This window comes from Bombina bombina, chromosome 7, assembly GCF_027579735.1.
Source record: "Bombina bombina isolate aBomBom1 chromosome 7, aBomBom1.pri, whole genome shotgun sequence".
Taxonomy (NCBI): domain Eukaryota; kingdom Metazoa; phylum Chordata; class Amphibia; order Anura; family Bombinatoridae; genus Bombina; species Bombina bombina.
The window spans coordinates 463876432-463902963 of NC_069505.1; the positions used below are offsets into that span (position 1 = coordinate 463876432).

Genomic DNA, 26532 nt, shown 5'->3' on the forward strand with positions numbered 1-26532 from the left:
TCCCACTTCTGTATAGCTGGGATCTGTTCTGAAGGTATGATTACTTTTAGGGGGGTCTTGAGGGATCTGTTAGGGAGAATTTTGAGAGACGAAACAAGAGTGGACCAAGCTTTGAGCATGTAATCTGTAATTGGGAATTTATTAAGTTTTTGGGTTTGAGCTCTATGTGGGTCCCACAGAGCCAGCTCTTGAGGATATAGTTTATTTATGTCTGACTCCAACGTGGTCCATCTTATCTCATCTTCCGTTTTGTTAAGGAGAGTAGTTTGGGCTAACCTAGCTGCTTGGAAGTAGTGTCTGAGATTTGGTGCGCCCAGGCCTCCCAGTTGCCTATGTCTCGTAAATATTGGTTTAGGAATTCTAGCTTTTTTAGTCCCTCTTATAAAATTGTTAATGCAAGCTTGGAGATTGTCTAGATCACAATTCGGGATGCCTATCGGTAGGGTCCGAAATAAATATAAAATCTTTGGTAACACAGACATTTTGATCGCAGATAGACGTCCAAACCAAGAAAATCTCAGTTTGCTCCATTTAGTGAGGTCCTGTTTGATTACTTTATAAATTGGAGGATAGTTGGTTTGGTAAAGTTCTGATGAGTGTTTTGTAAGGTTGATCCCTAGATATTTGAGATGATGTTTTACCCAATTAAACTCAAAGTTTAGTTCTATCAATTTTTTTGTGTGGTCTGGAATAGCAAGAGGCATGGCTTCACATTTTTCAAGGTTCACTTTGTAACCAGATATAGTGGAGAAGTTCCTAAGGGTGTTGTATAAATTTGGCAGAGATATAAGGGGTTTGGTTAGGGAGAGCAAAACGTCATCTGCAAAAAGAGTGAGTTTGTAAACTGATTGTCCTATTTTAATACCCGTAATGTCTGGGGAGTTCCTAATGTGTTGTGCCAGGGGCTCTATGCAAACAGCAAAAAGGAGAGGGGATAAAGGACAACCCTGTCTCGTCCCATTTAAGACCGCAAATCTGTCAGATTGGTGTCCCATTGCCTTAACGCATGCCGAGGGATATGAATATATACTCTGGATCGCTGTAATAAAAGAACCCCTAAAGCCCATGGTATGTAGTACAGCTTGCATGTACTCCCAGTCGACCCTGTCAAACGCCTTCTCTGCGTCCAGGGATAACAACAGAGAAGGCGTTTTAGAAATATGCAAATAATCTATTAATGATATCATCCTTCTGATATTATCTGGAGCTTCCCTATTTTTAATGAAGCCAACCTGGTCTGGGTGAATTAGTTTTGGGAGCAAGTGTTTTAATCGGTTGGCCAGAATTTTGGTAAAAATTTTTAAATCTTGGTTAATGAGGGAAATTGGTCTATAATTATGACAGAGGGACCTGTCCTTGCCCGGCTTAGGGAGGACTATAATTTTGGCATCTAAAAGTTCTGAGGGAATAGTATGTCCTTGAAGTATATGATTGCTAAATTTGACTAGGTGAGGTATGAGAAAGGATTTAAATAGTTTATAGTACTCGCCTGAAAAGCCATCTGGGCCCGCTGCTTTACCAGGTTTCAGATCTTGGATAACTCTCTGTACCTCACTTGCACTGATGTCTGAGTTAAGAGTTGCCAAATCTTGTTGGTCAATTTGGGGCAGAGTGGCTTCCTCCAGAAATCTATTCAGGAGACAGGAAGTTTGTTCCGATTTGGAAACTTTCTTGCCATTGTATAAAGAACTATAATAGTTGGCAAAAGTGTCTACAATTACTTTTGGGTGGGATGTAGATTCACATGCATTTATGCGTAAGAAGGGAATGGAAATATCTTTGATCCTATCTCTAATTTTATTGGCTAGATAACGATCTGGTTTATTGGCGTATATATAGTATTTGGTTTGTAGTCTTAATCCGGCTCTAAGTGACTGGTCATTTAATAATTTATCTAGTTTTTGGCGTTGATTTTGCAATGTTTTATATACCTTGGGTGAGCAGGTAAGTCTATGTTGTTTCTCTAGTGTAGCTATCTCCTTGTGTAGTGTCTGTAATAGTAACTGTGTTTCCCTTTTTGATTTTGACTTTAGTTGGATTAGGAAACCTCTTAACACCGATTTATGGGCTGCCCAAATCTGAATCGGGTTATTGATGGAATCTGTATTAATATTCCAGAATTCCATCATCTGTTTGAAAATACGATCTTTATGTTGGGGATTTTTCATAAGTGTGGGGTCATAAGTCCAGCTTCTTGCATTGTTTGGGGGAAGAAGCCCTGTTATTTTAGCTACTATTATGGAATGATCAGACCACACACAAGGATGAATGGAGGAGGATACCAGATTGGAAATTAGGGTTTGGCTCAGGAAAATGTAATCTAGCTTGAAATATTTTCGGTGTGCTGTTGAGTAGAAAGTGTGATCTGAAGTGATGCCATATAGCGCAGTCCAAGAGTCAAGAACATTATGTCCTTCCAGAGTACTGGAAATAGATTTAGTTTTTCTGTTGTTTCTAATTTGTGATTGTGTGGGTCGGATTTGTGACTGAGGAAATTTCATGTAGAGGGAGACATTAAAGTCTCCTGCTAGAAATATTCTAGCCGAGTTCCAGTTTGTGAGAAGGTGTGAGATTTTATTAATGAATTTGTCTTGCTTTTCGTTTGGGGCATAGATGTTGCAAAAAATAATTTCCACTTCGTTAATGTGGCCCTTAATGATTAGGTATCTGCCCTCTTTATCTATTATGGATTCTTTGTGAATAAAATTTAAGGAGGAGTGGAGAAGGATAGAAACCCCTCTCTTCTTTTTATCTGTAGTAGAATGAAAGTGTGTTGGGTATTGATTCGTCCAGTATTTGGGAATATGATTAGACTCAAAATGAGTTTCTTGTAAGAAAATGACGTTAGCACCCAAGCGTGTGTATTGAGATAAGGCTTTCCTACGTTTTGCATCTGAATTTAGACCTCTTGCGTTATGGGAGAGTAGAACTATATTAGTCGGAGTCATTAGTGTGTGACAAATGGAATTGTTTGATTATTAATTGTAAGGAATAGTGATGAAGTGTATTGTGTTTGTAAGAGCTCACCAGCCTCTAGTAACGAATCACCTCTCTGAAAAAGCACTCTCATCCGTTGGGTTACTGGGTGTGTCTGTGGTCCACTTGGGGAAGGCACAAGGGGAGAGAAGAGAAGGATAAGTAGAATGAATAACTGTAGGGTAGAGAAAGCAAAGACGTTAGAGAAGAATAACTTAAACAAAAGAAATATAAAATAAAAAATAACATATTGAGGTTTCTGAAATAACATCAATTAGTTCTGGGGGAACCTATAGAACAGAGGAGTTGCCAACTAACTCAATTTTTAAAACATAGGGGGAAACTAGCTGTAAGGTAAAGTACCATTAATATTGTTAGATATTAACTATTAACCACTCTCCCCTACCAAAGCCAACAACAATAACTGTATATGATCTTTAGAAATACAACATTTGGATAAACCTACTATGTTGTGAGATAACAAGATAAAATTAGACATTTTCTTGTAAGAGTTCTTAAGCTCGACCCATTGTCTCAGGAGATTTTCCTAGTCTCTGTAGGTACACTGCAACCTGTAAGAGAGGGGAAAATAGAAAAAAACAAGGAGATACACAAAACTTCAGTGTGAGTCTTTCACTTATTCTTCTGTCGTCTCCTCGGGGCTCTAGTCCATTGTGACTTCTGAGACTTAAGTTTCGCCTGTTGAGCTGTTAGAGTCTCCTCCATCTGTGATTTCTCTGGCAGGTTTGGTGTTTCCAGATCCAGTGCTTCACATATATCGGATATCCCATTAACATCTCTGATTGTGAGGATTTTATTGTCCTTAGAGATATGTAGAGCAAAGGGGTAACCCCATCTGTACTGGATGCCATGTTTTCGAAGCAGAGAGGTGAGAGGACGCAAAGTCCCCCTCCGTTGGAGTGTCCTAGTGCTCAAGTCCTGATAGAAATGTACAACGTTTCCTTGAAACTTGAAAGTTGGTTGTTTAGCAGCCTCTTTGAGAATCTTATCCTTCTCTGGGAATCTCAGGAATGCCACTATAACATCTCGAGGTGGGTTGTCAGCTTTGGGTTTGGGTCTAAGAGCCCTATGTGCTCTCTCAATCTCTATTTCCGTTGACTGATCTACCCCTGTTATTGCACAGAACAATTGATGTAAATATGAAGGCAATTCAGCTGCCGTAATCGATTCAGGAATTCCTTTAAGACGGATGTTACTTCTTCGACTCCTGTTTTCCATATCTTCGATCTTGTCCAGCAAATCGGTTACTACCTGCTGTTGCTCTGATACTTGTTGGACTGTCATTTCAACATCCTCTACCAGGTTGTCTCTATTTTCCTCCAGTGTTTCTACTCTGGAACCTAGGTCCTTAATTTCTTGTTTGATATCATTCAGACTTGTCGTCATGAAGGTGTGCATGGAATCCAATTTCTCCCAGAGTTTATCAAAACTATTAGTAATATCTTGTTTGGAGACAAGTAGATGTAGGTCCGCTTTAGTTAGTGGAGTGGAGTCGACAGAAGAATCCTGCATGGAAGGCTTCATTGTATTGATTTCTGCCATTTCTTTGTTGGCATCTGGGGTTTTATCTCCCTGGGATGGTTTAAAATATGAGTTGACAGATGCAGATTTCCCTGGCTTGTCTGATTTATTTGGTTTCTTGGAGGCCATGTTAATGCTCTAAAATAGTCTCAGGAGGTAGGGTTAATTCCCTAAAAAATATTACTCCAGCAATAGTGAGAGTATTGATATATTTAATCTTCTGAGGTTTTAATAGAAAAAGTCCTTTTGGGTGTGCTTTCGTAATCATCCAGCAGGTGGCGCTGTTGTATAGGAATAGGTGTATCTCTATGAACTGATTTTCAACTACATTAAAAAAACATGTCCCAGTTTACAAAACAATATAGTTTCCCAAATACAAGACCCTTCATGCAGAATGTTGAGAGGGGAGTAGGAATATTGCAATTTGTTCACCTCTAAAAAAAAAGTGGTAGTACAGATCTCATTCTTTGCACTTTTAAGAAGCTAGTTCTTCCTAAAATGCCATTGTGTTCTCAGGCTTTATCTAGCCACATGGGAGATTTCTAATATTTTAGTGATTTCCAGGATTTGTAATTTGGACCTGAAGGTTTCTGTCTTAAAGATTAATGTCCTGGCCAGTATTTTATAGTGTGGCAATGTGTGTTAGGCTCCATTTCTGTGCTGCATCATGTAATGTTTTTTCAGGTCTGTAAAGGTTTGACCAGATCTATATGGCCATTACTCACGACTGAGCCCTTTCCCACAGGGTGGATGATGGTCTGGCTGATGATGACAGTTATCCACAGCCTGTTTTCTGCAGTTTCAGCCCCTGTGGTGTTCCCAGCAGCTTCACATAACTTTTGAGCTGAGATGTAGCCTCTGGATCCTTGATGGAGAGGAGTAGTGGCTGATCTCCCTGTTCTGGTATACAGAGCTCTAAGCTAAGGCATCCATCTTGGAGCCCTGTCAGACTCCGCCCCGATAGTACTTCTTTAAAGATCCTTTAGATAGGAAACTTGAATCTTATCTAAGGAAAGCCTATTTATATTTGGGTCATCTTCTCAGGCCTGCAATTTCTTTGGATGATGTTGCAGCTGCATCAACTTTTTGGTTGGAAAATTTAGCGCAACAAGAATTGGATTCTGGTTTGTCTAGCATTGTTCGCTTGCTTCAACATGCTAATCATTTTATTTGTGATGCCATTTTTGATATAATCAAAATTGATGTTAAATCTTTGTCTTTAGCTATTTTAGCTAGAAGAGCTTTGTGGCTTAGAAGTCATGTCAGCATTCCAAGATTTAAGTCCAGATTGATATCTCTTTCTTTCCAAGGTAATAAGTTATTTGGTTCTCAGTTGGATTCGATTATTTCAACTGTCACTGAGGGGAAGGGAGTTTTTTTGCCTCAGGATAAAAGACCTAAGGGTAAATCTAAAGCTTCAAACCATTTTCGTTCCTTTCGACAAAATAAGGAACAGAAACCTAATCCTTCCTTCAAGGAATCTGTTTCCAATTGGAAACTTTCCTCAAATTGGAATAAATCCAGGCCATTTAAGAAACCAAAGCCAGCCCCCAAGTCCGCATGAAGGTGCAGCCTTCATTCCAGCTCAGCTGGTAGGGGGCAGATTAAGATTTTTCAAGGATGTTTGGATAAATTCTGTCCAAAATCAATGGATTCTGAGTATTGTCTCTCAGGGGTACCGAATAGGATTCAGAGTAAGACCTCCTGTGAGAAGATATTTTCTCTCACGCATCCCAGCAAATCCAGTAAAGGCTCAGGCTTTCCTGAAGTGTGTTCCAGACCTGGAGTTTTCAGGGGTAATCATGCCAGTTCCATTTCAGGAACAGGGTTGGGGGTTTTATTCAAATCTATTCATTGTCCCAAAGAAAGAAAATTCATTCAGACCGGTTCTGGATCTGAAAAATTTGAATCGTTATGTATGAGTACCAACTTTCAAAATGGTGACTAGAAGGACTATTCTGCCTTTTTTTTCAGCAAGGACATTATATGTCCACAATAAACATGCAGGATGCATATCTTCATATTCTGATTCATCCAGACCACTATCGGTTTCTGAGATTCTCTTTTCTAGACAAGCATTACCAATTTGTTGCTCTTCCTTTTGGCCTAGCGACAGCTCCAAGAATCTTTTCAAAGGTTCTCAGTGCCCTACTCTCTGTAATCACAGAGTGGGGTATTGCGGTCTTTCCTTATTTGGACGATATCTTGGTACTAGCTCAGTCTTTACGTTCTGCAGAATCTCACACAAATCAACTAGTGTTGTTTCTTCGAAAACGTGGTTGGAGGATCAATTTACCAAAAAGTTCTTTGATTCCTTAGACAAGGGTCACATTTTTAGGTTTCCAGATAGATTCAGTGTCCATGACTGTCTCTAACAGACAAGAGACGTTTAAAATTGGTTGCAGCCTGTCGGAACCTTCAGTCTCAGTCATTCCCTTCAGTAGCTATGTGCATGGAAGTTTTAGGTCACATGACTGCAGCATCGGACGCGATCCCCTTTGCTCGTTTTCACATGAGACCTCTTCAGCTTTGTATGCTGAATCAATGGTGCAGGGATTATACAAGGATATCACAATTTAATATCTTTAAATCCCAATGTTCGACTATCTCTGACTTGGTGGTTAGATCACCATTGTATAGTTCAAGGGGCCTCTTGTTCGTCCAACCTGGACTGTGATAATAACAGATGCGAGTCTGTCAGGTTGGGAAGCTCTTTGGGGATCTCTGACAGCACAAGGAGTTTGGAAATCTCAAGAGGCAAGATTACCAATCAATATTTTGGAACTCTGTGCGATTTTCAGGGCTCTTCAGATTTGGCCTCTGTTGAAGAGAGAACCATTCATTTGTTTTCAGACAGACAATATCACAACTGTGGCATATGTCAATCATCAGGGTGGGACTCACAGTCCCCAAGCTATGAAAGAAGTATCTTGGATACTTGCTTGGGCGGAATCCAGCTCCTGTCTAATTTCTGCGGTTCATATCCCAGGTATAGACAATTGGGAAGCGGATTATCTGAGCCATCAGACTTTACATCCAGAGGAGTGGTCACTCCGTCCAGATGTGTTTTCTCAGATTGTTCAGATGTGGGGTCTTCCAGAAATAAATCTGATGGCTTCCCATCTAAACAAGAAACTACCCAGGTACCTGTCCAGGGATCCTCAGGCGGAAGCAGTGGATGCGTTGACACTTCCTTGGTGTTATCAACCTGCTTATATTTTCCCGCCTCTAGTTCTTCTTCCAAGAGTGATCTCCAAAATCATCATGGAGCAATTGTTTGCGTCGCTGGTGGCTCCAGCATGGCCTCACAGGTTTTGATATGTAGATCTTGTTCGGATGTCAAGTTGCCAACCTTGGCCACTTCCATTACGACCAGACCTTCTGTCTCAAGGTCTGTTTTTCCTTAGGATCTCAAATCATTAAATTTGAATGTATGGAAATTGAACGCCTAGTGCTTAGTCATAGAGGTTTCTCTGACTCAGTGATTAATACTATGTTACAGATTCGTAAATCTTTTTCTAGAAAGATTTATTATCGAGTTTGGAAGACTTACATTTCATGGTGTTCTTCTCATAAATTCTCTTGGCATTCTTTCAGAATTCCTAGAATTTTACAGTTTCTTCAGGATGGTTTGGATAAGGGTTTGTCTGCAAGTTCATTGAAGGGACAAATCTCTGCTCTTTCTGTTTTATTTCACAGAAAGATTGCTAAACTTCCTGATATTCACTGTTTTGTTCAGGCTTTGGTTCGTATCAAGCCTGTTTATTAAATCAATATCTCCTCCTTGGAGTCTTAATTTGGTTTTGAAGGCTTTACAGGCTCCTCCTTTTGAGCCTATGCATTCTTTGGACGTTAAACTACTTTCTTTGAAAGTGTTGTTCCTTTTGGCTCTCTCTTCTGCTAGAAGAGTTTCTGAATTATCTGCTCTTCCTTGTGATTCTCCTTTTCTGATTTTTCATCAGGATAAGGCGGTTTTGCTGACTTTATTTAAATTCTTACCTAAGGTTGTGAATTCTAACAACATTAATAGAGAAATTGTTGTCCCCCCTTTGTGTCCTAATCCTAAGAATTCTTTGGAGATATCCTTACATTCTTTGGATGTGGTAAGAGCATTGGAATATTATGTTGAAGCTACTAAAGATTTCAGGAAGACTTCTAGTCTATTTGTTATCTTTTCTGGTTCTAGGAAAGGTCAGAAGGCGTCTGCTGTTTCCTTGGCTTCGTGATTAAAGTTTTTGATTCATCAAGCTTATTTGGAGTCGGGTCAAGCCCCGCCTCAGAGAATTACAGCTCATTCTACTAGATCAGTCTCCACTTCATGGGCTTTTAAGAATGAAGCTTCAGTTGATCAGATTTGCAAAGCAGCAACTTGGTCTTCTTTGTATACATTTACTAAATTCTACCATTTTGATGTATTTGCTTCTTCGGAAGCAGTTTTTGGTTGAAAAGTTCTTCAGACAGCTGATTCAGTTTGATTCTTCTGCTTTTGATTTAAGTTTTTTCTTTTCATTTCATGAGAATTAACTTATATTTTGGGTTGTGGATTAATTTTTTTTTAGCGGAAAATGGCTGTTTTTATTTTATCCCTCCCTCTCTAGTGACTCTTGTGTGGAGTTCCACATCTTGGGTATTGCTATCCCATACGTCACTAGCTCATGGACTCTTGCCAATTACATGAAAGAAAACATAATTTATGTAAGAACTTACCGGATAAATTCATTTCTTTCATATTGGCAAGAGTCCATGAGGCCCACCCTTTTTATGGTGTTGTTTTTTTTTTTTGTATAAAGCACAATTATTTCCAAATTCCTTTGATGCTTTTTACTCCTTTCTTTATCACTCCACTACTTGGCTATTCGTTAAACTGAATTGTGGGTGTGGTGATGGGTGTATTTATAGGCATTTTGAGGTTTGGGAAACTTTGCCCCTCCTGGTAGGATTGTATATCCCATACGTCACTAGCTCATGGACTCTTGCCAATATGAAAGAAATGAATTTATCAGGTAAGTTCTTACATAAATTATGTTTTTGTTTTTTTCAGGATTCAGAGAGAATATAATTTTAAACAACTTTCTAATTTACTTCTATTATCTAATTTGTTTCATTCTCTTGGCATCATTTGTTGAAGGAACAGCAATGCATTATTGGTTTCTAACTGAACACATGGGTGATTATTTTTTTTATATATATATATATAGCCACCAATCAGCAGCTAGAACCTAGGGTCTCTGCTGCTTCTGAGCTTGCCTAGATAAACCGTTTAGCAAAGGATAATAAGAGAAGGAAGCAAATTAAATGATGGAAGTTGTTTAAAATTGTATTCTCTATCTGAATCATGAATGAAAAATTTTGGGTTTCATGTCCCTTTAGGAAAAATAGGTTAAAGGGACACTGAACCCACATTTTTTCTTTCATGATTCAGGTAGAGCATCACGTTTTAATCAACTTTCTAATTTTTCTTCGTTCTCTTGCGATCTTTATTTAAAAAGCAGGATTGTAAATCTTAGCAGCCAACTCATTTTTAGGTTCAGCACCCTGGATAGCACTTGCTTATTGGTGGCTACATTTAGCCACCAATAAGCAAGCATAACATAGGTTCTCAACCAAAAATGGTTCTACTCCTATGCATCACATTCCTGCTTTTTAAATAAAGATAGCAAGAGAACGAAGAAAAAATATTAATAGGAGTAAATTAGAGCAGCAATTTAAGCAACTTTCGGAATCATGAAAGGAAAAAATTGAGGTTTAGTGTCCCTTAAAGGAATAAATTGATGTAAAAAGTGAGTAATATTCCTCTAGTGGTGAATAATTCGTTCATTTTGAAAATTTAAATCATTTTTGTAAAAATTGTTTTAAACTGTATTAAAAAAATTAAAGCTTATTTATAAAAGTGTTAATCTCATGGAATTTGCAGGTTGCTGCGATGAACATCGGGAGACCAGAAAAAATGTGGTGCTTCCAAAAAATACTGAAGGGAAAAAACATTCAGATTGCGCTGCAGGTGAGTGATATATGTGCAAATCTGTAAACACACGGAATAACTGAAATATAACCAGACCCAGAATTGCTGCAATATTGCTGATATGTACTGTGCGTATATAATTACTGATATGTACTGTGCGTATATAATTACTGATATGTACTGTGCGTTTATAATTACTGATATGTACTGTGCGTATATAATTACTGATATGTACTGTGCGTATATAATTACTGATATGTACTGTGTGTATATAATTACTGATATGTACTGTGTGTATATAATTACTGATATGTACTGTGTGTATATAATTACTGATATGTACTGTGTGTATATAATTACTGATATGTACTGTGTGTATATAATTACTGATATGTACTGTGTGTATATAATTACTGATATGTACTGTGTGTATATAATTACTGATATGTACTGTGCGTATATAATTACTGATATGTACTGTGTGTATATAATTACTGATATGTACTGTGCGTATATAATTACTGATATGTACTGTGCGTATATAATTACTGATATGTACTGTGTGTGTATATAATTACTGATATGTACTGTGTGTGTATATAATTACTGATATGTACTGTGTGTGTATATAATTACTGATATGTACTGTGTGTGTATATAATTACTGATATGTACTGTGTGTGTATATAATTACTGATATGTACTGTGTGTATATAATTACTGATATGTACTTTGTGTATATAATTGCTGATACGTACTGTGCTTATATAATTGCTGATACGTACTGTGCTTATATAATTGCTCATCTGTACTGTGCGTATATAATTGCTGATATGTACTGTGCGTATATAATTGCTGATATGTACTGTGCGTGTATAATTTAATTGCTGATATGTACTGTGCATATATAATTACTGATATGTACCGCGCGTATATAATTTAATTACTGATATAAACTGTGCGTATATATTGCTGATATGTACTGTGCGTATATAATTACTGATATGTACTGTGCGTATATAATTACTGATATGTACTGTGCGTATATAATTACTGATATGTACTGTGCGTATATAATTACTGATATGTACTGTGCGTATATAATTACTGATACGTACTGTGCGTATATAATTTAATTCCTGATATGTACTGTGCGTATATAATTGCTGATATGTACTGTTCATATATAAACATTTATTTTCTTGCACAGATGACGATAATGTTGTAATAAGCACTGAACAGAGAAAAGACTTAAGAATAACGAGTCGCGTGGAATCTGTGGATGAAGATATCTGTGACAACACCAGCACCGGTAAATATACTCGCACAATATATCTAGTTTGCGGTACTCGGCACACAGACATTATTATTAGCTTGTGTGTTAGGGGAAACAGTAGGTGCCATTAGTGACAGGTATGTACAACGTTGGTATTGGAACCTATGTGAATGCATTAGATCACCACACAGTAGTTTTACCATTAATGGTGGGAAACGTCCTCTATACAATCTGAATGCATCACAAGACATTTTCCCACCAGCTTCTGGCTGGATCTTTTGGGGACTTTTCTACACCTTAGACCTGTTTTGTCTCTAATGACATTACCTGACGTTAACGTTAATAAATCACAGCATTAAACTCAATCCTTGTGCACAAATAAGATCTTCTAAATGTTTATTAATGATCATAATGAAGTGCTTGAAATTTACACAGTCGTTATATATTTTTGAGACAGAACAAAAGCTAGAAAAACTTCCATGCTTGTCCACAAAGCCAGTGCCACTCAGTATGCAGTATCTTTTAGCACACGTTGATGCCTTTCACAGAGAAAAAATATCCTGTAGCATATCAGTCTGACCCTGCCCAATGACAGTCCAGCGCCGAAATACCAGGCAATTCTTCTCTGAACAAGAGAAACAACACCCAGACGTACGTTTCAGCCTCGTCAGTGAGTTGTAGTTGCATCTCTCTAGGGCATGTGTGCAAGGAGTCCATGTCTGGTTTCCCCTTTTTACTCATAGGGAGACCCATGAGTAATTTGCATAAAAACATGAAAATAGAGAGACGCACTCACTGAGACAGAACAAATGCTAGAAAAACTTCCGTGCTTGTCCACAAGGTGCTGGCCTGTCATTGGGCAGGGTCAGACTCATATGCTACAGGATATTATTTCTCTGTAAAAAGGCATAGTGTGCTAAAAGAGCGTGCACCCTGAGTGGCACTGAAAATGAACTGGCACAGAAGTTTTTCTAGCTTTTGTTCTAACTTCTAATCTGTCATGAGTTTTCTCTGTGAAATAATCACAAACAACAAAGGCGCCTCCTGGTGTAATAAAGTTGGTACAAGCAGTTTATGTGATGATCAAAATGGTACTCACAAGTGGAGCAGCACCCAATTGTGCTAATTCAAACAGATTGGGATCTCTGTGTCCCAGATCACAGCAAGGTTACTGGTTCCGCCAACGTCCTACTGGACCAAATAAGCTCAGACTCTCAGAGGTTAGTAAAAACCACAATTTAATAACAAAATAAAAATCAAAGTGTCAATAATATAACACTTGATATTAAACTAAATAAAACCTTCATTGCGCATATTTTGCGTCATCCATAGCATTAAATGGGCCAGCCACTGTGTTTTACTTTCGGGTTTTGCTACCACGATGGTTTGTAAAATACCCAGTGAAATCACGCAGCGCAAAGCTTCCATGTAATGCGAATGCAAGGTCATTTTCACATTGCAGGCCACTTTAAATACCATATTTCTTTTACAAGATATGAAGAGTCCACGCATTTCATCCTTATGGGATTACGCCTCCTGGTCAACAGGAAGTGGCAAAGAGCACCACAGGAGAGCTGTATATATAGCTCCTCCCTTCCCTCCCACCCAGTCATTCTCTTTGCCTGTGTTAGTGATAGGAAGAGGTAAAGTGAGGTGTTAGTTTAGATTCTTCAATCAAGAAGTTTTTTATTTTAAATGGTGCCAGTGAGTACTATTTTTCTCAGGGAGAAATCGTCAGTCAGTAACCTCCCAAGAGGAGTGGAGACATCTTATTTTCTGCCCTGATGATGATCTTAGCAAACGTTATCTAAGATCCATGCTGGTTCCCACAGAGCAGTTGAAGGTAGTGTGAGAAAATCTTCAGTGTGGAGAACCGTGTCATGCTACAAGCAGCATTGAGGTATGTTCAGTCTTTTGTTTCTGGGGAGACTAGATGCATCAGAACAGGCTGACATTATTCCCTAACTGGGGAGGGGTAAGCAGTATGCACTATATAAATGGAAATGGTGTACCTGGAATTCCCTTTTCTCTTGATTACTTATCAGTGTGTTTGATGTTTCACTTATGCATATACTGTGTGGGCTGACACTGGGAGATGCGGTTTGCTTCTTAAGGGCTGTCGTTATTATGTTATTATAACTGGCTTGGGAGAGAGCAATATTCAATAGTGTGTGAGAGGGGCACAATGCTTTGTTAGTGATTAAGTTGGGAAACCAACATTTTTTTTTTTTCTTCCCATGCGGGTCTCAGTACGGCTCGAGTTACACCCACGGTGGACGGGGCCTAGTTTCGCGCGCTCACCCGCACAGAAATCATCCGGATTGGCAGCAAGGTCCTGGACTCCGGTGGGGCCTAAGTCAGTTTGTACACATAGGGTTACAGAGAGACTTGGGAGCGCTGCTCAAGGAGTATCAGTGTGATTTGGGGGCAGGTAGGCGCCGCAGCAGGGCTGTGGCGAGGTGCAGGTGCCTGGAGTGTGATAAAAATTTGTAAATAGCATAACTAAACAAACGGAGCAGTATGTTAAGTTAATTTGGACACATAAGGGCGCTTTTTATTGATGCAAACTTTGTTTTACTGCTAGCAGAAAAATTGTTACGCTTTTATTTAAAGGCGCAGTACACTTTTTTCTCCAACATAGGTGTGTCCGGTCCACGGCGTCATCCTTACTTGTGGGATATTCTCCTCCCCAACAGGAAATGGCAAAGAGCCCAGCAAAGCTGGTCACATGATCCCTCCTAGGCTCCGCCTTCCCCAGTCATTCTCTTTGCCGTTGTACAGGCAACATCTCCACGGAGATGGCTTAGAGTTTTTTGGTGTTTAACTGTAGTTTTTATTATTCAATCAAGAGTTTGTTATTTTAAAATAGTGCTGGTATGTACTATTTACTCTGAAACAGAAAAGAGATGAAGATTTCTGTTTGTAAGAGGAAAATGATTTTAGCAACCGTTACTAAAATCGATGGCTGTTTCCACACAGGACTGTTGAGAGGAATTAACTTCAGTTGGGGGAAACAGGGAGCAGACTTTTGCTGCTTGAGGTATGACACATTTCTAACAAGACGATGTAATGCTGGAAGCTGTCATTTTCCCTATGGGATCCGGTAAGCCATTTTTATTACATAAAGAGAAAAAAGGGCTTCACAAGGGCTTTTAAGACTGTAGACATTTTCTGGGCTAAAACGATTTATATATAAGCATATTTTATACTCCATAGCCTTGAGGAATTATTTTAATCTTGGGAACTATGTAAAATAACCGGCAGGCACTGTATTGGACACCTTATTCTCTAGGGGCTTTCCCTAATCATAGGCAGAGTCTCATTTTCGCGCCTCTATTGCGCACTTGTTTTTGGGAAGCATGACATGCAGATGCATGTGTGAGGAGCTCTGATACATAGAAAAGACTTTCTGAAGGCGTCATTTGGTATCGTATTCCCCTTTGGGCTTGGTTGGGTCTCAGCAAAGCAGATACCAGGGACTGTAAAGGGGTTAAATATAAAAACGGCTCCGGTTCCGTTCCGAAATTTTGGTGAATTTTGAACAATTCCTTCATACTTTTTCACATATGCAGTAATAAAGTGTGTTCAGTTTAAAATTTAAAGTGACAGTAACGGTTTTATTTTAAAACGTTTTTTGTACTTTGTTATCAAGTTTATGCCTGTTTAACATGTCTGAACTACCAGATAGACTGTGTTCTGTATGTGGGGAAGCCAAGGTTCCTTCTCATTTAAATAGATGTGATTTATGTGACACAAAATTTAGAGAAAATGATGCCCAAGATGATTCCTCAAGTGAGGGGAGTAAGCATGGTACTGCATCATCCCCTCCTTCGTCTACACCAGTCTTGCCCACACAGGAGGCCCCTAGTACATCTAGTGCGCCAATACTCCTTACTATGCAACAATTAACGGCTGTAATGGATAATTCTATCAAAAACATTTTAGCCAAAATGCCCACTTATCAGCGAAAGCGCGACTGCTCTGTTTTAGAAAATACTGAAGAGCATGAGGACGCTGATGATATTGGTTCTGAAGTGCCCCTACACCAGTCTGAGGGGGCCAGGGAGGCTTTGTCTGAGGGAGAAATTTCAGATTCAGGGAAAATTTCTCAACAAGCTGAACCTGATGTGATTACATTTAAATTTAAATTGGAACATCTCCGCGCTCTGCTTAAGGAGGTGTTATCTACTCTGGATGATTGTGAGAATTTGGTCATTCCAGAGAAATTATGTAAAATGGACAAGTTCCTAGAGGTCCCGGGGCCCCCCGAAGCTTTTCCTATACCCAAGCGGGTGGCGGACATTGTAAATAAAGAATGGGAAAGGCCCGGTATACCTTTCGTCCCTCCCCCCATATTTAAGAAATTGTTTCCTATGGTCGACCCCAGAAAGGACTTATGGCAGACAGTCCCCAAGGTCGAGGGGGCGGTTTCTACTCTAAACAAACGCACCACTATACCCATAGAAGATAGTTGTGCTTTCAAAGATCCTATGGATAAAAAATTAGAGGGTTTGCTTAAAAAGATGTTTGTTCAGCAAGGTTACCTTCTACAACCAATTTCATGCATTGTTCCTGTCACTACAGCAGCGTGTTTCTGGTTCGATGAACTAGAAAAGGCGCTCAATAATAATTCTTCTTCTTATGAGGAGATTATGGACAGAATTCATGCTCTCAAATTGGCTAATTCTTTCACCCTAGACGCCACTTTGCAATTGGCTAGGTTAGCGGCGAAAAATTCTGGTTTTGCTATTGTGGCGCGCAGAGCGCTTTGGCTAAAATCTTGGTCAGCGGATGCGTCTTCCAAGAACAAATTGCTTAACATTCCTTTCAAGGGGAAAACGCTGTTTGGCCCTGACTTGAAAGAGATTATCTCTGATATCACTGGGGGCAAGGGCCACGCCCTTCCTCAGGATAGGTCTTTCAAAGCCAAAAATAAACCTAATTTTCGTCCCTTTCGCAGAAACGGACCAGCCCCAAGTGCTACGTCCTCTAAGCAAGAGGGTAATACTTCTCAAGCCAAGCCAGCCTGGAGGCCAATGCAAGGCTGGAACAAAGGAAAGCAGGCCAAGAAACCTGCCACTGCTACCAAGACAGCATGAGATGTTGGCCCCCTATCCGGGACCGGATCTGGTGGGGGGCAGACTCTCTCTCTTCGCTCAGGCTTGGGCAAGAGATGTTCTGGATCCTTGGGCACTAGAAATAGTCTCCCAAGGTTATCTTCTGGAATTCAAGGGGCTTCCCCCAAGGGGGAGGTTCCACAGGTCTCAATTGTCTTCAGACCACATAAAAAAACAGGCATTCTTACATTGTGTAGAAGACCTGTTAAAAATGGGAGTGATTCATCCTGTTCCATTAGGAGAACAAGGGATGGGGTTCTACTCCAATCTGTTCGTAGTTCCCAAAAAAGAGGGAACATTCAGACCAATCTTAGATCTCAAGATCCTAAACAAGTTTCTCAAGGTTCCATCGTTCAAAATGGAAACCATTCGAACAATTCTTCCTTCCATCCAGGAAGGTCAATTCATGACCATGGTGGATTTAAAGGATGCGTATCTACATATTCCTATCCACAAGGAACATCATCGGTTCCTAAGGTTCGCATTCCTGGACAAGCATTACCAGTTTGTGGCACTTCCGTTCGGATTAGCCACTGCTCCAAGAATTTTCACAAAGGTACTAGGGTCCCTTCTAGCGGTGCTAAGACCAAGGGGCATTGCAGTAGTACCTTACTTGGACGACATTCTGATTCAAGCGTCGTCCCTTCCACAAGCAAAGGCTCACACGGACATTGTCCTGGCCTTTCTCAGATCTCACGGGTGGAAAGTGAACGTAGAAAAAAGTTCGCTATCTCCGTCAACAAGGGTTCCCTTCTTGGGAACAATAATAGACTCCTTAGAAATGAGGATTTTTCTGACAGAGGCCAGAAAATCAAAACTTCTAAACTCTTGTCAAATACTTCATTCTGTTCCTCTTCCTTCCATAGCGCAGTGCATGGAAGTAATAGGTTTGATGGTAGCGGCAATGGACATAGTTCCTTTTGCGCGAATTCATCTAAGACCATTACAACTGTGCATGCTCAGTCAGTGGAATGGGGACTATACAGACTTGTCTCCGACGATACAAGTAGATCAGAGGACCAGAGATTCACTCCGTTGGTGGCTGTCCCTGAACAACCTGTCACAGGGGATGAGCTTCCGCAGACCAGAGTGGGTCATTGTCACGACCGACGCCAGTCTGGTGGGCTGGGGCGCGGTCTGGGGACCCCTGAAAGCTCAGGGTCTTTGGTCTCGGGAAGAATCTCTTCTCCCGATAAATATTCTGGAACTGAGAGCGATATTCAATGCTCTCAAGGCTTGGCCTCAGCTAGCAAAGGCCAAGTTCATACGGTTTCAATCAGACAACATGACGACTGTTGCGTACATCAACCATCAGGGGGGAACAAGGAGTTCCCTGGCGATGGAAGAAGTGACCAAAATCATTCAATGGGCGGAGACTCGCTCCTGCCACTTGTCTGCAATCCACATCCCAGGAGTGGAAAATTGGGAAGCGGATTTTCTGAGTCGTCAGACATTTCATCCGGGGGAGTGGGAACTCCATCCGGAAATCTTTGCCCAAATTACTCAATTGTGGGGCATTCCAGACATGGATCTGATGGCCTCTCGTCAGAACTTCAAGGTTCCTTGCTACGGGTCCAGATCCAGGGATCCCAAGGCGACTCTAGTAGATGCACTAGTAGCACCTTGGACCTTCAAACTAGCTTATGTATTCCCGCCGTTTCCTCTCATCCCCAGGCTGGTAGCCAGGATCAATCAGGACAGGGCATCGGTGATCTTGATAGCTCCTGCGTGGCCACGCAGGACTTGGTATGCAGACCTGGTGAATATGTCATCGGCTCCACCATGGAAGCTACCTTTGAGACGAGACCTTCTTGTTCAAGGTCCGTTCGAACATCCGAATCTGGTCTCACTCCAACTGACTGCTTGGAGATTGAACGCTTGATCTTATCAAAGCGAGGGTTCTCAGATTCTGTCATTGATACTCTTGTTCAGGCCAGAAAGCCTGTAACTAGAAAAATCTACCACAAAATATGGAAAAAATATATCTGTTGGTGTGAATCTAAAGGATTCCCTTGGGACAAGGTAAAAATTCCTAAGATTCTATCCTTTCTTCAAGAAGGTTTGGAGAAAGGATTATCTGCAAGTTCTTTGAAGGGACAGATTTCTGCCTTGTCTGTGTTACTTCACAAAAAGCTGGCAGCTGTGCCAGATGTTCAAGCCTTTGTTCAGGCTCTGGTTAGAATCAAGCCTGTTTACAAACATTTGACTCCTCCTTGGAGTCTCAATTTAGTTCTTTCAGTTCTTCAGGGGGTTCCGTTTGAACCCTTACATTCCGTTGATACTTTTGCTTCTTCAGAGGCTATTTTTGGGAGAAAGGTTTTGCAAGCCGTGGTGCCTTCCATCTAGGTGACCTGATTTGCTCCCTCCCTTCATCCGTGTCCTAAAGCTTTGGTATTGGTTCCCACAAGTAAGGATGACGCCGTGGACCGGACACACCTATGTTGGAGAAAACAGAATTTATGTTTACCTGATAAATTACTTTCTCCAACGGTGTGTCCGGTCCACGGCCCGCCCTGGTTTTTTAATCAGGTCTGATAATTTATTTTCTTTAACTACAGTCACCACGGTATCATATGATTTCTCCTATGCAAATATTCCTCCTTTACGTCGGTCGAATGACTGGGTAAGGCGGAGCCTAGGAGGGATCATGTGACCAGCTTTGCTGGGCTCTTTGCCATTTCCTGTTGGGGAGGAGAATATCCCACAAGTAAGGATGACGCCGTGGACCGGACACACCGTTGGAGAAAGTAATTTATCAGGTAAACATAAATTCTGTTTTTTAGCGCAGATATTTGACTGTATGATTTGACTTCAAAGTTAAATATATCAAGTAAAGAACGACTATTATTGCTATTGCTAGTCTGTTTAACATGTCTGAACTTCAGGAAAGTATTTGTTCTATGTGTTTAGATGCCAATGTGGAACCCCCTCTTACTTTTTGTCCCTCATGTACTGAAAGGGCCTTACAATGTAAAGAACAGATTTTCTTTAATGCAAATATGTCTAAGGATGCTTCTCAGACTGATGAGAATCAGGGTATGCCGCTACTTTCTCCCCAAGCGTCACAACCTTTAACGCCCACCCAAGCGACGCCGTGTTCCTCAACCGCGTCCACTTCATTTACTCTGCAGGATATGGCAGCAGTTATGTCATCTACCCTTACAGAGTTTTTATCTAAGTTGCCAGTGTTGCAGAGCAAACGCAGCAGGACAGAAGCCTCTCTAATTCCTGCGACTTCTGATGCTTTGTTGGCTATTTCCGATGTACCCTCACAGGGATCTGAATTGGGGGTCAGGGAACTTCTGTCTGAGGGGGAGCTTTCCGACTCGGGAAGTGTTGTTACCTCAGACGGACTTGGACATCATGTCCTTCAGATTTAAGCTTGAACACCTCCGCCTGTTACTTCGGGAGGTTTTAGCGACTCTGGATGACTGACTATTGTGGTACCACCAGAGAAATTGTGTAAGATGGACAAATACTTAGAGGTGCCTGCTTACTCTGATGTTTTTCCGGTTCCTAAGAGAATCTCAAATTATTACGCGGGAATGGGAAAGACTGGGTATCCCGTTCTCACATTCTCCTAATTTTAAGAAAATGTATCCCATATCTGACACTGTCCGGGACTCTTGGCAAACGGTCCCTAAGGTGGAGGGAGCTATATCTACCCTGGCTAAGTGTACAACTATTCCTATTGAGGACAGTTGTGCTTTCAAAGATCTTACGGATAAAAAGTTGGAGGGTCTTCTGAAAAAGTTATTTATTCATCAGGGTTTTCTTTTACAACCGACGGCCTGCATTGTACCAGTTACAACTGCGGCGGCCTTCTGGTTTGATGCCTTAGAAGAGTCTCTTAAGACTGAGACTCCTTTAGAGGAAATCTTAGATAGAATTAAGGCTCTTAAGTTGGCTAATTCTTTTATTACAGATGCCGCCTTTCAGATTGCCAAATTGGCGTCTAAGAATGCTGGATTTGCCATTTTAGCGCGTAGAGCGTTATGGTTAAAATCTTGGTCTGCTGATGTGTCCTCTAAGTCAAAGCTTTTGGCTATTCCTTTTAAAGGAAAGACCCTATTCAGGCCTGACTTGAAAGAAATAATTTCTGACATTACGGGAGGTAAGGGTCATCTCCTACCTCATTATAAAGCAGCTAAACTGAGGGGTAAACAGAATAATTTTCGTTCCTTTTGGAATTTCAAAGGGGTCCCCTCTCCTTCTTCCGCTAAACAGGAAGGGAATTTTGCTCAAGCCAAGTCTCTTTGGAGACCCAACCAGGTTTGGAACAAGGGTAAACAACCCAAGAAGCCCGCTGCTGCTCCCAAGACAGCATGAAGGGGCGGCCCCTCATCCGGGACCGGATCTAGTAGGGGGCAGACTTACTTTCTTTACCCAGGCTTGGATAAGAGACTTTCAGGACCCCTGGACACTGGAGATCGTGTTCCAAGGGTATCAACTGGAATTCAAAAATTCTCTCCCAAAGGGGAGATTTCTTCTTTCACGATTGTCTGTAGACCGGAAAGTGGGGTTCTCTAATTCGGTCATTGATACTTTGATTCAGGCACGTAAGCCTGTCGCTAGAAAGATCTACCATAAGATATGGCGTAAATATCTTTATTGGTGTGAATCCAAGGGCTACTCATGGAGTAGAGTTAGGATTCCCAGGATTCTATCTTTTCTCCAAGAAGGATTGGAGAAAGGGTTATCAGCAAGTTCCTTAAAGGCACAGATTTCTGCTTTGTCGCTTTTACTACACAAGCGTTTGGCAGATGTTCCAGAAGTTCAGTCTTTTTGTCAGGCTCTGACTAGAATCAAACCTGTGTTTAAACCAATTGCTCCACCCTGGAGTTTGAATTTAGTTCTTAATGTTCTTCAAGGGGTTCCGTTTGAACCCATGCATTCCATAGATATTAAGTTGTTTTCTTGGAAAGTTTTATTTTTGGTTGCTATTTCTTCTGCTCGTAGAGTTTCTGAGCAGTCAGCGTTACAATGTGATTCTCCTTATCTTATTTTCCATTCTGATAAGGTGGTTTTACGTACCAAACCTAGTTTCCTTCCTAAGGTTGTTTCTAATAAGAATATTAATCAGGACATTGTTGTTGTTCCTTCGTTGTGTCCTAATCCTTCTTCTAAGAAGGAACGTCTGTTGCATAACTTGGACGTGGTCCGTGCCCTGAAGTTTTACTTACAGGCGACTAAGGACTTTCGTCAATCATCTTCATTATTTATTGTTTTTTCTGGATAACGTAGGGGCCAGAAAGCTACGGCTACCTCTCTTTCCTTTTGGCTGAAGAGTATCATCCGTCTGGCATATGAGACTGCTGGACAGCAGCCTCCTGAAAGAATTACGGCTCATTCTACTAGGGCTGTGGCTTCCTCATGGGCATTTAAAAATGATGCTTCTGTTGAACAGATTTGCAAGGCTGCAACTTGGTCGTCTCTTCACACTTTTTCCAAATTTTCCAAATTTGATACTTTTGCTTCTTTTGAAGCTATCTTTGGGAGACAGGTTCTTCAAGCAGTGGTACCTTCCGTTTAGGTTCCTGTCTTGTCCCTCCCTTTCATCCGTGTCCTATAGCTTTGGTATTGTATCCCATAAGTAAGGATGAAATCTATGGACTCGTCATATCTTGTAAAAGAAAAGGAAATTTATGCTTACCTGATTTATTTCTTTTATGATATGACGAGTCCACGGCCCACCCTGTCATTTCTAAGACAGGTATTTGCTTATATTTGTCAAACTTCAGTCACCTGCACCTTTTGGCTTTTCCTTTCTCTTCCTAACTTCGGATGAATGACTGGAGTGGGAGGGAAGGGAGGAGCTATATATACAGCTCTGCTGTGGTGCTTTTTGCCGCCTCCTGCTGACCAGGAGGTGAATATCCCATGAGAAAGGATGAAATCTGTGGACTAGTCATATCGTAAAATAAATAAATGTATCAGGTAAGCATAAATTTCCTTTTTGCGCTCCAACCGTAAACTAGACCCGATTTTGTTTAACCATTACAAAGGGATTGGACAAGCAGCTAACATGTTGCCCCCGAGCAAGACATAGCCAGTGAGCCAGTCGGGTTCAGCATACGTAGGTAAGCACCAAGCACTGCCCATGCACGGTTAAGTGCCTGCTTGCTAGTTGCTGCAGGAGCTTAAAGGGACAGTGTACTCCATAATGTTTGTTTAAAAAGATAGATAATCCCTTTATTACCCATTCCTCAGTTTTATGATTATCTTGTATCTAAGCCTCTGCAGACTGCTCTTTATCTCAGTTATATTAATATACTTTTCATCTCTGTGATTACCCTGTATCTAACCCTCTGCAGACTGCCCCTTATCTTAGTTATATTAATATACTTTTTACCTCTGTGATTACCTTGTATCTAACCCTCTGCAGACTGCCCCTTATCTCAGTTATATTAATACACGTTTTACCTCTGTAATTACCATGTATCTAAGCCTCTGCAGACTGCCCCTTATCTCAGTTATATTAATATACTTTTTACCTCTGTGATTACCTTGTATCTTAGCCTTTGCAGACTGCCCCTTATCTCAGTTATATTAATATATTTTTTACCTCTGTGATTACCCTGTATCTAAGCCTCTGCAGACTGCCCCTTATCTCCGTTATATTAATATATTTTTTACCTCTGTGATTACCCTGTATCTAAGCCTGTGCAGACTGCCCCTTATCTCAGTTATATTAATATACTTTTTACCTCTGTGATTACCTTGTATCTTAGCCTTTGCAGACTGCCCCTTATCTCAGTTATATTAATATATTTTCTTCTGTTAAGTGTGATCAGTCCATGGGTCATCATTACTTCTGGGATATTACTCCTCCCCAACAGGAAGTGCAAGAGGATTCACCCAGCAGAGCTGCATATAGCTCCTCCCCTCTACGTCACTCCCAGTCATTCTCTTGCACCCAACGACTAGATAGGATGTGTGAGAGGACTATGGTGATTATACTTAGTTTTATATCTTCAATCAAAAGTTTGTTATTTTAAAATATCACCGGAGTGTGTTATTACCTCTCTGGCAGAGTTTGAAGAAGAATCTACCAGAGTTTTTGCTATGATTTTAGCCGGAGTAGTTAAGATCATATTGCTGTTTCTCGGCCATCTGAGGAGAGGTAAACTTCAGATCAGGGGACAGCGGGCAGATGAATCTGCATAGAGGTATGTAGCAGCTTTTATTTTCTGACAATGGAATTGATGAGAAAATCCTGCCATACCGATATAATGTCATGTATGTATACTTTACACTTCAGTATTCTGGGGAATGGTACTTCACTAGAATTACACTGTAAGAAATACATAAAGCTGTTTAATAACTAGAGATTATGTTTAACGTTTTTGCTGGAATGTAAAATCGTTTTCATTTGCTGAGGTACTGAGTGAATAAATGTTTGGGCACTATTTTTCCACTTGGCAGTTGCTTAATCTTTTTTCTGACAGTTTCTGTTCTCTCTCACTGCTGTGTGTGAGGGGGAGGGGCCGTTTTTTGGCGCTTTTGCTACGCATCAAATATTTCAGTCAGCAGCTCATTGTATTTCCTGCATGATCCGGTTCATCTCTACAGAGCTCAGGGGTCTTCAAAACTTATTTTGAGGGAGGTAATTTCTCTCAGCAGAGCTGTGAGAATTATAGTTGACTGAGATAAAAAACGTTTATTCTGTAATTTGTTTCCTGCTTTCAGAATTTGTTATCTTTGCTAATGGGATTAAACCTTTGCTAAAGTTGTGTTGTTTACACTATAACTGTTTTCAATTTATTAATTTTCAACTGTCATAGATCTTCTGTGCTTCTTTTTTTTTTTCAAATATCTTTATTGGTTCCAGCAACAAACAGAACATAAAAAGTAAATATATGTCGAATTGTATTTCATTATGCCATGCAAGGCCATCATACATATAGAAAAACAGAAATACAAATAATGACAATAGTGAATAATATCAAGCAAACATACAAAGAAACAAGTGAATGCTAATACCTGACTTTTTAGCATCTAGTCAATTATATCGCTGGAGATTTTATAAATATTTAAACCACTAATGAGGAGGGGGAGAAAGAAAAAGAGAGAAGAGAAAAAAAAAAAAGAAAAAAAAAAAAAAAAAAAAAAAAAAAAAGGGGGAAAAGAAGAAAAAAATTCTCTATTCTATACACCTCTCTCCCTCGCCCGCCCACCCACCCTCCATCTCCCCTACTAACCCCACCTCTTCTCTTTCTTTGCTTATTATTTCACAATTACTATTTCATAGTGTTATCTCCCGGGGACCCGATATCCATGTTGACGGGAATACTTCTAATATAACCAATTCCAAGAAAGCTAAAGAATTTAAGAAGGGTTGTAAAATGCGTCTTTGAATCTGTAATGGGTAAGAAGTAATTAATGGGGACCAATCCAGAAGAAAAGCCCTGACCTTACGTTCAGCTGTGAATTTAGTATGAAAGGATTCAAATAAGATTTGGAACTGGATTTCTTTCAAGAACCCTGTGATTCTAGGAGCTGTATGATCTTTCCAGCCTTTAGTGATTAACTGTCTCGCAATTATAATAATTGTGTTGAATATCTTTATCGCCCTCTTAGGGCGTAACTCAGCATTAGTTAGAAAAACTACCTCATCAGCCGTGAATGGTGCCATATCTCTATAGATTTTACTATACCAGAATCTTATCTTTTGCCAATATTGTTGAATCTTTGGACAAGACCAAAACATATGAAAAATATCCGCCCTATCCAAGGAACATCTTGGACAGGCATAATTCTGAGAAGGATAGAATCTGGCCATTTTATCTGGGGAAAGATAATAATTATTGACTAGTTTTAAATGCGCTTCTTTCCATGATATGGAAACTTGTAATTTTTCTAACTCTGTGAAGCTTCGCTCAATCCTGTTCTCCCCTAGTTCTGGCAAATATTTCTTCCAGAAGTTATATAGCTTATCTACACCTAATTCACCCTGTCTAGCCAGGAGGATATCATAGATCAGTGATATCGAGGACTGACCCAGAGAGAATTGCCGGATAATATTTTTAATGTCTATCCAATCCCTTAGAAATTCCACATTCCATTTTTGTGTGAATATGTAGTGCCTTAGTTGAAAATAAGCAAATAAATTCGAACAGTGTAGATTAAACCTTTGAAATAATAATTCTGAGGGTAATAACTGATTATCATCAAATAGCTGAAAAACATAAATCAGTCCAGCTTCAGCCCATAGTCCAAACACTCTCTGATTTATGCCCGGGATAAATTCAGGGTTACCTACTATAGGGAGATATTCAGAAAAGAATGGGGAGACTTTTAATATTCGACAAGTTTTTTGCCAAGCTATAATAACATTTTTAAAGGAAATTAGTTTACTAAGATTTGAGGGTAACTTTGGTACCGGGCAATGAAGAACCGCTTTCAATGAAAAGGGGGAGATGAGGAACGATTCTAACTCTGTTGTCACAAACTTATCTACCCCTGTGATCCAATCGAGAGCCAGTTTGACCAGGCTAGCCAAATTGTAAAGCCTGAAGTCTGGCTTCTTAAAGGCACAGTACGTTTTTAATATTATTCTAATTGAATTGTATTCCAAGTTGCAAGTTTATTTGCTAGTGTGTTAAACATGTCTGATTCAGAGGATGATACCTGTGTCATTTGTTGCAATGCCAAAGTGG

The 26532-nt window shown here is 40.1% G+C and overlaps 1 protein-coding gene across 1 annotated transcript in view; it reads left to right on the forward strand.

Annotated features, from left to right (window-relative positions):
* The window catches only part of LOC128666738 (uncharacterized), a 499427-nt gene that overhangs the window by 38950 nt on the left and 433945 nt on the right, over nt 1-26532 (forward strand). The window contains exons 5-6 of the mRNA XM_053721495.1: nt 10433-10519; nt 11691-11792. Coding sequence (XP_053577470.1) covers nt 10433-10519; nt 11691-11792 — 189 coding nt within the window. The remainder of the gene's footprint in view (nt 1-10432; nt 10520-11690; nt 11793-26532) is intronic.